Genomic DNA, 11,350 nt, shown 5'->3' on the forward strand with positions numbered 1-11,350 from the left:
TTTTTTTTTTTTTTTTTTTTTTAAACATTTTTTTACTCAATAGAGGGAAATGATCTGCTCTTTTCTGCTTTTTAATGATTAATTCTGTTTATGGTTAGCTGTGGTTTCATGAAAAGAGACCCTTCAAATTTCGTCTTCCTGTTGGTGAGAACTGCTTACATGTGACCCAGGAGACAGATTTGCCCATTTGACATGGCCTTTTTAAGGACAGAGGGTGAATCTAAAGTAAATATTTGATCATTCTCTTTTTCACCCAGATTAGACAATTTTGATGTATACAGCTGCAGTGGTTTTCAAACTAGTCCTGGTTCAAAGGTTTCCCTTTAACCATCTGTAGGACAAATCATCAGGGCAAGTCGGTTAAACTTGCTAAGGCTCAGATTATTCTAAAGTAAGATGGGGTGGGATTAGAACCATGTTTCCCGAAGTGTAGCAGATCCGTGACGACTTTGGTTGGTACGTGGCCATGGCAATAAATAATATTGAACCACATAATGAGAGACTCACTGCCTTTTCAGTTGCATTTCATTGCTTGCGACTGAGTTGTCAAGGAGGAAATTTTAGTTTGGGGGGAGCAGGTATCTCACACCTCTCCAGCTCCTGCTACTTTCCATTTTTAAGTAACAGCGTTAAGAACCTCCGTTTCAGAATCTCCGACAAGCAAAAGTAGCCAGCTAGAATCCAGCAATGTGGTTTTGTTTTCAGTCTCGTATTTAGTTTTATGGTCGCTCTGTTTTTCACAAGTGATATTGCTTTTCTATTTTTAGTCATAATATACTTTCTTTTCAAGTAAATGTATTCAAGTAAAAAACCGTGAGTCCGTTTTTAAAACAGTGTTAAGTAAACAATAATTCACGATTATAGCAAAATTCCCAAGGTGTGCATAAATAAAAGAGAGAATGGGAAATAGCAGATTTGAATATCTTTAACGTCCCTCCCTTAATTCTGTGAGTTTCTGTGTCAGACAAGAAGGAAAATATCTTATGCAAGTTGATGCATTAACCACAGCCCAGCGGGCAGTCCTCTCCCTCCTACACACAGACAAACACGCGCAGGGACTCCCGTGAAGTAACACAGATAGCGCTGGGCCAACTCCTCAGTTTCACGCCTTTGGTTCCCATCTCATTTTGGGAAACAGAAGCTGTGAGCACGTTGACTGCTGTTCTGGCTCGTTGGCCCGGAGCCATTCTTTGGCGTCAAGGATCGTTTCCATGGGCACAAGGAGGTGAAAGTATCACGATCAATTTGAAGATCCAGATCACTTTGAAAGAAGGAGGAAGTCCCCGATCTTGACTTAGCAGCAAAGCTCTCCCAGATGGTATGGCTCTTAGTGTGGTGAGCAGAGTGCGCCAGTGAGGCTGAGGCCCAGTTACGGACCATTCATTGGCCTGCCCAAGAATGGGGCTCTGGAGTTTGGAGCCTTTAGGAAGCCCTTTTGATGGTCAGCAATCTCAGGTAGAGACTCACTTAAATAGCCCCCAGCCTGGTGGTGTTCAATGCCCACAAGGACTGTGAAACCAAATGGGAGTGTGTTTAGTGAGCACAGTCTGAGGCCTGGGCTTCAGGAACCCTCAGGAGCAAGGGTGACCCCTGCGTGCCATCCTCTGTGTCTGTGTCTGTCCAGGTTCGCTATTGCAACTCCCTGGATGAGGAAGAGAAAAGGGAGCTGAAGCTCTTCAGCAACCAGCGGAAACGTGAAAACCTGGGTCGTGGCAACGTCAGGCCCTTCCCGGTCACCATGACAGGAGCGATCTGTGAACAGGTGAGCGTGGATTGCGAGCCGTGCCGAGGGGATTGCTCTGGAATCCTTTCACTCATTCATTCAACAGTTATTTTACTGAGAACCTACTTTGTAGGCCTGGGGGATACAGCCGTGAACAGGAGATTTGAAAGCTTGATCTTGCCCTTGTAAGGAGTTCCGTTCTAGGGGAGAAGTCAGACAGTAACATAAATAAGACAGAAAAAATTCAGTGGGGAAGGGGGTTAGCGTGGGGAGTGTGCAGTGGTTGCAACTTTCAGTAAAGTGATGGGGAAGGCCCCGCAAAGACATGCAGGAACTGAGGGGGAGTGAGTCATGCAGATGGTGGAATGGGGTGGGTGGCTAAGGGAACAACAAGTTCAAAGGCCCTGTGGCAGGAGCCATTTCTGTTCTGTTTGAGGAACAGCAGGTTGGCAAGTGTGGCAGGGCAGAGGGGATAAGGAAGAGAACGAGCAGATGAAGTCAGGTTTCACGGAGGGTTGGGTAAGCCACTGGAAGGAGATAGGGAGCCATTGGAAGGATTTGAGCAGCGGAATGGCATGATGGAGTTACATCTCAAAATGAGTCCTTTAGAAAGTGGAATTTGCCTGGACCGTGGGTCAGCCTCTTTCCCAGGGTCATCCCAGGACCAGTGCCATTTAAGCAGGTGGTAGATGGTCACCTCCTTGGATTTGAGGGTTCTTTAGCACAGTGCCTGAAGCCCCCTGCATTCTTTCTAGGACCTCACTGAGTCGAAAGTCTGGATTTGTTTTTTCTTCGACTCTCCTGTAGGCATGGTGGAGGAGGGTTTTCAAGAAAGCAGGGTGGGAATCCAGCCTGCCTGGGTTCACCCTGCCCCACCTCTTGACCTCCAAAAGCCTTCTGGTGCTGATGGTCATATTTTGGACACATCTCTTAGGCCTGCTGCTGAGAGAGTAGCCCCATCTAACTCCTTAAGCGCTTTGGGGACCCATTCACATACTGAAAATATGTGAACTGGATTGATGAAGAGAAAGCAAGATACTACCTGAGCGGAGGGGATACCATTTGGGGGCCCTGTTTGGGGGTTTCAGAGGGATAGTGTGGGAAGGCTCAGGTGGATGGAATGGAGATGCTACTTAACAGGGGAGCCAGAGGACCACAGATTTGGCAGTGGGATGGGGTCTTCATCCTTGACACCTGCCCCTGAGATGTAGGTGGTCAGAGGTTAAGATGTGAGATTCTGTGTGCTCAGTTCAGGGCCTCTGCCACTCTCGGGTCATTCTTCACCAGTCCAGGCGGACTTCCCTAAGACAATGGGAAGGTTGGGTTTTTCGTGGGCAGGTGTCAAAAGCGGCATGGAAGAGTGACGAGAGCCTGGAGGCAGAAAGACATAAGATTGACTCAGGTTTCTGCCAGATGGCAGTGACCATGTTACTTTTCCTAATGGTTTTGCTGCAAAGTGGGGCTAACAAATGCCTAGGTCATAGAATCACGGTGAGGATTCAGTGGGATTCCGTGTTGTTAAAGTAATTAAACAAGGAGGCCATTGGACTGGGGTGGCTCTAATGCCTCGGTAGCCTGTATCAGCAGACCACAACCTAAACCAGTCAGGGTAGTGGAATCCGAGAAAATGAAACTGAACAGCCAATCGCAAGCAGCCAACCAGGCTTTCCCAAGTAAGGGGACTGCTTAATCTCTAGTCCCTGAAATACTTTGCGCACTTTGCTTCCATGTCTTCTCTATAAACATCTCTCCCCGGGTTCGTGACCTTGGAGTGCTCCCAACCACCCTTAGTTTGATGCTTGCAGCCCCATTCGAATCAGTGTCGGAGCAAATAAACTGGAAAACTTGAGTGTGCCTCAGTTTCTCTTTTAGAAGTATGCATACCTCAGCTACCAACGTTAGCACAAAAGGCAGGGGTAGCACTTTGCATGACGTAGTGTCTTTCTTATGTCTGGTCACTCGCATGAATGAGGCCCCCGAGACTATTCCACGAGACCTTGACTTTATATTCTATGAAGCGTCACGACCCCTCTGATGGCCAAGGTGTGGGAAAGGTTTGGAGGCCGCTTTTCTCCTCTTTGGACGTTGCCCCCAGCCACTCACGTGGAGCCGTAGTGCTGGACCCTCAGGCTGGGAACCTCAGGCCAACACCGTGGTCAGCAGAGAGCCTCCCCCCTGGACCTGTTACCTCACACTTCACTCCTCCCTCAAAGACTGCACCGTATTCATTTTATCCCAAGCGCAACTGGAAGGGACTCTGCCTTGTTCCTTTCTGGGTAGGGGAAGGAACTTTGGAAATGAGTGAGAAGCTCAGGAAGGGGAGAAAGAAGCCGCCCTTCCCATAGTCCGGCTTTAGGAGTGGTACCTTTGCAATCGGGACTGTGTAAAAAGATGGTAGGGGAAAGCAGGCCAAAAGCATCCCTGAAAGGCTTCTAGAGAAGATGGTTAAAGGTGGGCATATTTTTATGAACCCACTCCCTGCCATCCAAAGTGCAGACCTCCAGGTCGTTTTAGAGGCCCTCTAGACGCCCGCCCCTTGCTCACCCTGGTCTTCTCTCGTATCGTACAAAAGCTTTAACCCTCCAAAAGGTTGATGGTCTGACATTCACTGTGTTAGACCCAGCCCCCCCCCCCCCCCCCCCCACCAACTCACGCATCACCCAAACCCCACACAGCCTACTCTGCAGCAGTAGTCCTGGCTGGGCCTCTGGAGGGAGTTGGCAGCATCTAAAAGACCTCCTGCTGGCAGACTTTTCCTTTCTCTCCCACCTTTGGGATTTTGCTTATTGTCTCAGTGACAGGGTCTTCCTCGTGTTGGCCCTAGGAGGGGCCGTGGGGGAAGGACAAGAGAACCCTGCCTGCCTGTGTGTAGAGCAGGTAGCACAGTAACTGATTTGCAAGTAAGCGCTCAGTCACCAGCTAGTAATGCCGGTGGTGGTCGTGTATCCTTCCCGCGTGGCGCTGAGAGCCGGGGCGCCGGTGTTCTTCCTCCTGACGTTTCTGTTCGCCTCGCAGTGCGGAGGCCAGATCAACGGCGGGGACATTGCTGTGTTTGCATCGCGCGCCGGACACGGCGTCTGCTGGCACCCACCCTGCTTTATGTGCACTGTCTGCAACGAGCTCCTGGTGGATTTGATCTACTTTTACCAAGATGGGAAGATATACTGTGGCAGGCACCACGCGGAGTGCCTGAAGCCGCGCTGCGCAGCCTGCGACGAGGTCAGAGTCCGCACCGCTCCCTGGGTTACACCGTAGCCAGCACGTTGTCCTGTGGTTCCTGCATGGAAGAAAACCATAGGCCACTCCCCTCCCCTCTTATATTAACCCTGTCAAAAATGAAGCCCCACCATCCCTCGTTGCTAGAATGTCCAGGACTGTGAACTGCTTTACTGAATGTGACAGTCTCATGGGCAGCTAGGTGGGAAGACAGTTTCTAGGGCTGAGGACATTTCCAGGGGCACTAGGTCAGTTCAGAGCTCTTAAAAAAAAAAAAAAAAAAAAAAAGCTTTGTGCGACTTGAGATTTCAGCCCAAATCCCAGGAAGTAATCGTCATCAGTGATAGTGTGTCGTTTATCTTAAAATCTTGGGTTTCCTGAGATTCGATGGGACAGTTTGGTTTGAGAAGACAAGAAAATGGGTAGCATGATTTGATTCTCCCACAATTTATAAAAGGTCTGATGAGGATTCAGGGGGGCAGATGGCTACTCCGTCTGGATACCTCTGCCCCACACTCTTAAGAGGTACTTGAATTTGCTTTTCCGAGTAAGAAAGCAGTCCGGACACAAGGTTCATACCTGGTGTTTTCTCCCAGCAGAAGCACACCTAGGTGTGATCTGGGAGCTGGAAGATAGAAAACCTGGTTTAACTTAAAAGTTGAGGGCAGAAAGGAAAATGTTCTAAACCTGACCGATTTTATGGGACAAATTAGGAGAAAGATCTTGGACAGGGGTTTCTTCGTGCATAAAGTCGGTTTTTGGTTCTTTCTGACCCTATAACCAGCAATGTGGGACCCTGAAAATAACACTCCTCTTTTTCATCCGGAGTCCACTATTACCATGGCCATTTCTTCCTTAAAAAGCCGCCAATCAGAGACTCACTCTTCTAGAAGGCAGTCAATTGGCCTTATCTAACCTGGTTTCTAATGCTACCAGTAATATTCAAAAGAGACCCTCTGGGCAGGTAGTTGGTCCAGTTCTAGTGATTCTGGACAGCCCCTTTTCCTGCCTGCCTCAGTTTCCACATCTGGAAATTGGTGCTCATGATACTTAATATTATCTAATGGCAAATAGAATAGGATGATTAAAGTGTTTTGAAGTTTTTGCTTATTGAGATCTTATTCATACAGCATAAGATTGACCCTTTTAACCTGTACAATTCAGTGGTTTTTAGTGTATTCACAGAGTTGGATAACCATCACTACTGCCTAATTCCAGATCATTTTCATCATCGAAAAAGCAACACCAGCTCCATTAGCAGTCACTCCCCTTTTCCCCTCCCTCTAGCCCCTGGCAACCAGTAATCTAGTCTCTGTCCCCATGAATTTACATATTCCAGACACTTCATATAAGTGGATTAATGCAGCATATGACCTTTTGTGTCTGGCTTTGTTCACTTAGCACAGTGTTTTTGCGGTTAACCCGAGTTCCCGCATCTATCAGTACTTTTCCTTTTCGTGGCTGAGTAATAACCAGTCGTGTGTATATATCACATTTTGTCTACCATTTATTAATTGATAGACATTTACATTGTTTTCACTTTTTGACTATTATGTACAATGCTGCTATGAATATTGATATACAAGTTTCTGTGTGGACATATATCTTCTGTTCTGTTGAGGATATACCTAGGAGTGGAATTGATGGATCATATGGTAGTTCTGTGTTTAACTTTTTGAGGGAATCGAAACTGTTGTCAAGAGGAGCTACACCATTTTACATTCCCACTCTCAATGAATAAAGATTCCAATTTCTCACATTCTCCTCAATTCTTTTTTTTTTTTAACATCTTTATTGGGGTATAATTGCTTTACAATGGTGTGTTAGTTTCTGCTTTATAACAGAGCGAATCAGTTATACATATACATATGTTTCCATATCTCTTCGCTCTTTGTCTCCCTCCCTCCCACCCTCCCTATCCCACCCCTCCAGGCAGCCACAAAGAACCGAGCCGGTATCCCTGTGCCATGCGGCTGCTTCCCACTGACTATCTCCCTTACGTTTGTTAGTATATATATATGTCCATGTCTCTCTCTCGCCCTGTCACAGCTCACCCTTCCCCCTCCCCATATCCTCAAGTCTGTTCGCCAGTAGTCTGTGTCTTTATTCCTGTTTTACCGCTAGGTTCTTCATAACATTTTTTTTTTCTTAAATTCCATATATATGTGTTAGCATACGGTATTTATCTTTCTCTTTCTGGCTTACTTCACTCTGTATGACAGACTCTAGGTCCATCCACCTCATTACAAATAGCTCAGTTTCGTTTCTTTTTATGGCTGAGTAATATTCCATTGCATATATGTGCCACATCTTCTTCATCCATTCATCCGACGATGGGCACTTAGGTTGTTTCCATCTCCGGGCTATTGTAAATAGAGCTGCAATGAACATTTTGGTACATGACTCTTTTTGAATTCTGGTTTCCTCAGGGTATATGCCTAGTAGTGGGATTGCTGGGGCAGATGGTAGTTCTATTTGTAGTTTTTTAAGGAACCTCTATACTGTTCTCCAGAGTGGCTGAACCAGTTCACATTCCCACCAGCAGTGCAAGAGTGTTCCCTTTTCTCCACACCGTCTCCAGCATTTATTGTTTCTAGATTTTTTGATGATGGCCATTCTGACTGGTGTGAGATGATATCTCATTGTAGTTTTGATTTGCATTTCTCTAATGATTAATGATGTTGAGCATTCTTTCATGTGTTTGTTGGCAGTCTGTATATCTTCTTTGGAGAAATGTCTATTTAGGTCTTCTGCCCATTTTTGGATTGGGTTGTTTATTTTTTTGTTATTGAGCTGCATGAGCTGCCTGTAAATTTTAGAGATTAATCCTTTGTCAGTTGATTCATTTGCAAATATTTTCTCCCATTCTGAGGGCTGTCTTTTGGTCTTGTTTATGGTTTCCTTTGCTGTGCAAAAGCTTTGAAGTTTCATTAGGTCCCATTTGTTTATTTTTGTTTTTATCTCCATTACTCTAGGAGATGGGTCAAGAAGGATCTTGCTGTGATTTATGTCATAGAGTGTTCTGCCTATGTTTTCCTCTAAGAGTTTGATAGTTTCTGGCCTTACATTTAGGTCTTTAATCCATTTTGAGCTTATTTTTGTGTATGGTGTTAGGGAGTGATCTAATCTCATACTTTTACATGTACCTGTCCAGTTTTCCCAGCACCACTTATTGAAGAGGCTGTCCTTTCTCCACTGTACATTCCTGCCACCTTTATCAAAGATAAGGTGACCATATGTGCATGGGTTTATCTCTGGGCTTTCTATCCTATTCCATTGATCTATCTTTCTGTTTTTGTGCCAGTACCATACTGTCTTGATTACTGTAGCTTTGTAGTATAGTCTGAAGTCAGGGAGCCTGATTCCTCCATCTCCGTTTTTTGTTCTCAAGATTGCTTTGGCTCTTCGGGATTTTTTGTGTTTCCATACACATTTCTCCTCACTTCTTGTCTGTCTTTTTCATTATGGTCACCTTAGTTGGTATGAAGTGACGTCATGTGGTGGCTTTGATTGGCTTTTCCTTAATGGCTTATAACGTTGAGCATTTGTTTAATATATTTATTGGCTATATATATGCATATCTTATTTTGGGGGGAAATGTCTAGTCAAATCTTTTGCCTATTTTTTCACTTAGGTGATTTTTCTTTTTCTTGCAGCTTTGTAAGTGTTGTTTATGTATTCTGGATACTAGTCCCTTATTAGATATGTGAATTGCAAGTATTTTCTCCCATTCTGTAGTTATATTTTCGCTTTCTTGATGATGTCCTTTGAAACATGAAAGTTGTTTATTTCAGTGAAATCCAACGTCTATTTTTTCTTTTGTTGTCTCTGCTTTTAGTAGTCATAGCTAAGAAACCATTGCCTAATTGTCTGATCCAAGTTCATGAAAATTTACACCTGTGTTTTCTTCTAAACATTTTATAGTTTTTTTCCCTCTTACATTTAGGTCTTTGATCCCTTTTGAGTTAATTTTTATATGTGGTGTGAGGTAGGGGTTCAAATTCATCCTTTTGTATGTGGCTATTCAGTGGTCCCAGACAGATTTGTTGAAGAGAGTATTCTTTCTTCCATCGAATGTCCTTGTCACCCTTGTCAGTAATCAATTGGCCATAAACGCTTGAGCTTATTTCTGCCTTGATTACTGTAGTCTGCAGTAAGCTCTTAAATCTGTGCTTTGAAATTGTGAAAAACTCTGTCTTAGGGGTCAAAACACAAATGCTTCTGAGGGCTAGACAGTTATCGTAAATGAAGGTGAGTCATTTTAAGATAACAGTGAGTGGTGACAAAAATGACAAGCTACAGGGCTTCCCTGGTGGCGCAGTGCTTGAGAGTCCGCCTGCCGATGCAGGAGACGCGGGGTCGTGCCCCGTTTCGGGAAGATCCCACATGCCGCGGAGCGGCTGGGCCCGTGAGCCATGGCCGCTGAGCCTGCGCGTCCGGAGCCTGTGCTCCGCAAATGGGAGAGGCCACAACAGTGAGAGGCCCGCATAACGCAAGGGGAAGAGAAAAAAAAAAAAAAAAAAAAAATGACAAGCTACAGAACTCATCACTCATCTGAAAGCAGCAACCCCTCTTATTGTTGCCATGCAAGAATGTGTAGCACACATTGCCAAACATGTATTTTCAAAAGAGAAACCAGGATTCCAGGTGTTTATATGACGTTTCTCATTTTAAAAAAATATTGCATATAAGCCAGATTAAATCGATATGGCCAAAGTGCCCATGAGCTCTCAGTTTTTAGTCCTGCTGTATATTCTTTAGGGTAGAATGTTCTTTGTCTTTATACGATGTGGTTAAATTAATCACCGGCCAGGCCAGAAACAGTTTAATTGTGCTTTAGGCAAATCCACACGTGGGAACTGATATATATAGAGAATAAACATACACATATAGATTTTCTGTTTAATAATTGGTGGACAGGACTTATTTCCCTACCCTTTCAGTTTGGGGCCCTCATAGCTTTCCTCCTTTAAAGTACATTCTCATGGCTGGCTCTTATCCACTGACCATTTGGCTTCTCCATCTCCAGATCATCTTTGCAGACGAATGCACAGAAGCTGAGGGGCGACACTGGCATATGAAACACTTCTGCTGCTTCGAATGCGAGACAGTGCTGGGCGGCCAGCGCTATATCATGAAGGAGGGAAGGCCCTACTGCTGCCACTGCTTCGAGTCCTTGTACGCAGAATATTGCGACACCTGTGCCCAACACATAGGTGAGGCAACTCTTGGTGCTCAGCTTGGTCCTACTCTGACTGGATCTGCTTTGTGTCTGGTATAGTTAGAATCCCTTTGGTTGCCAGTGATAGAAACCCAACTGATACTACCTTAAGTAACAAAGGAAATTCCTTGGCTCACAGTATTAGAAAAGCCAAGAAGGAAATTGGTTTCAGTTAAGGATGGTTCAAGGATTCAAAGTCTGGTTCTTTTTTTCCCCTCTGTGTCTCAGCTCAGCTTGCTTTCTCTTGGCATCATTTGGAAGCAAGCTGCCTTTGCAAGGTGGCCAAGATGACCGGCCCCCACCCCCCCCCCCCCCCCCCACCCCCCAAAGGATGGGATCGTGTCTTTTCCAATATCCAAGTCAGGTCCTCCAAATACGAATGCTGTAGCCCCTCAGTTGGTCATCTGTTCCACCCTGGAAAGAAAAGAATAGGGAGTTCCCACTGGTCTGCCTGAATCATAGACCCACCCCCAAGGTATACAGTCCCACTACCAAAGGCAGGAGGAGAGGTCTCAGAGGAAGATATGAGGGGGAAATGTAAACAGACGTCTTCCACAGCCTCCTCGGAAAACCTCGGGGGTCAGCAGAGGGAGGAAACAAAGCAGTCCTCGTGGTAGGAAGAGATAGTCAAGGAAACCGAATGGTTTCTGGCACGCGTGTCTTGAAAAAAAATCAGCAAAAGCTGACCCAGCCAAAAACAAAGTGAGAGAACCCCAAATAGCTCAGAAGCTATAAACTCCCCAAAGAAGTGGCAGATGTGAGATGGTGAAAATCATTTTCCCTTTTCAAGTAACTGATTTGTTCAGCCCTTCAACGCTCTTCGTGCTGCATCTGTAGCTTCTTATTCAGCTTTCCTGTTCTGGCACCTTGAGAATGAGCTGCCCTTTCAAAAGAAAAAAAAAAAGTTGGCAGCAGATGAATGTCTTTGAGACCAGCAGCCTGATCTTCCTGTGGCTTGTGCAATTCCAAGAAATCTGCTCGGAGGCTGCCAGCTTCTTACCTGTAGTTGGGAGGTATGGAGATAATCAGTTTGAGAGCCTGTTGTGCCCCGCTTGGAGGCATCTGCTGTATGCTTAGTGGTCCTTTGTCGTTGAGTCCATCCCGTGGACTCAGGCCCACTTCTGTGGAGCCCTTCTGCGCTGGAGTCCCTGCCAGGCCCAGGGTGGAGCCTTGCTGTGCCAACCTTGGTT

At 45.6% G+C, this 11,350-nt stretch overlaps 1 protein-coding gene across 1 annotated transcript in view; it reads left to right on the top strand.

The window, feature by feature from the left end:
• Positions 1-11,350, top strand: part of PRICKLE2 (prickle planar cell polarity protein 2) — a 343,057-nt gene that overhangs the window by 282,508 nt on the left and 49,199 nt on the right. Inside the window, 3 exon segments of the mRNA XM_007445671.1 lie at positions 1,625-1,762; positions 4,739-4,942; positions 9,969-10,155. Coding sequence (XP_007445733.1) covers positions 1,625-1,762; positions 4,739-4,942; positions 9,969-10,155 — 529 coding nt within the window.

This window comes from Lipotes vexillifer, unplaced genomic scaffold (genome assembly GCF_000442215.2).
Source record: "Lipotes vexillifer unplaced genomic scaffold, Lipotes_vexillifer_v1.1 scaffold239, whole genome shotgun sequence".
In the NCBI taxonomy this organism is placed as follows: Eukaryota; Metazoa; Chordata; class Mammalia; order Artiodactyla; family Lipotidae; genus Lipotes; species Lipotes vexillifer.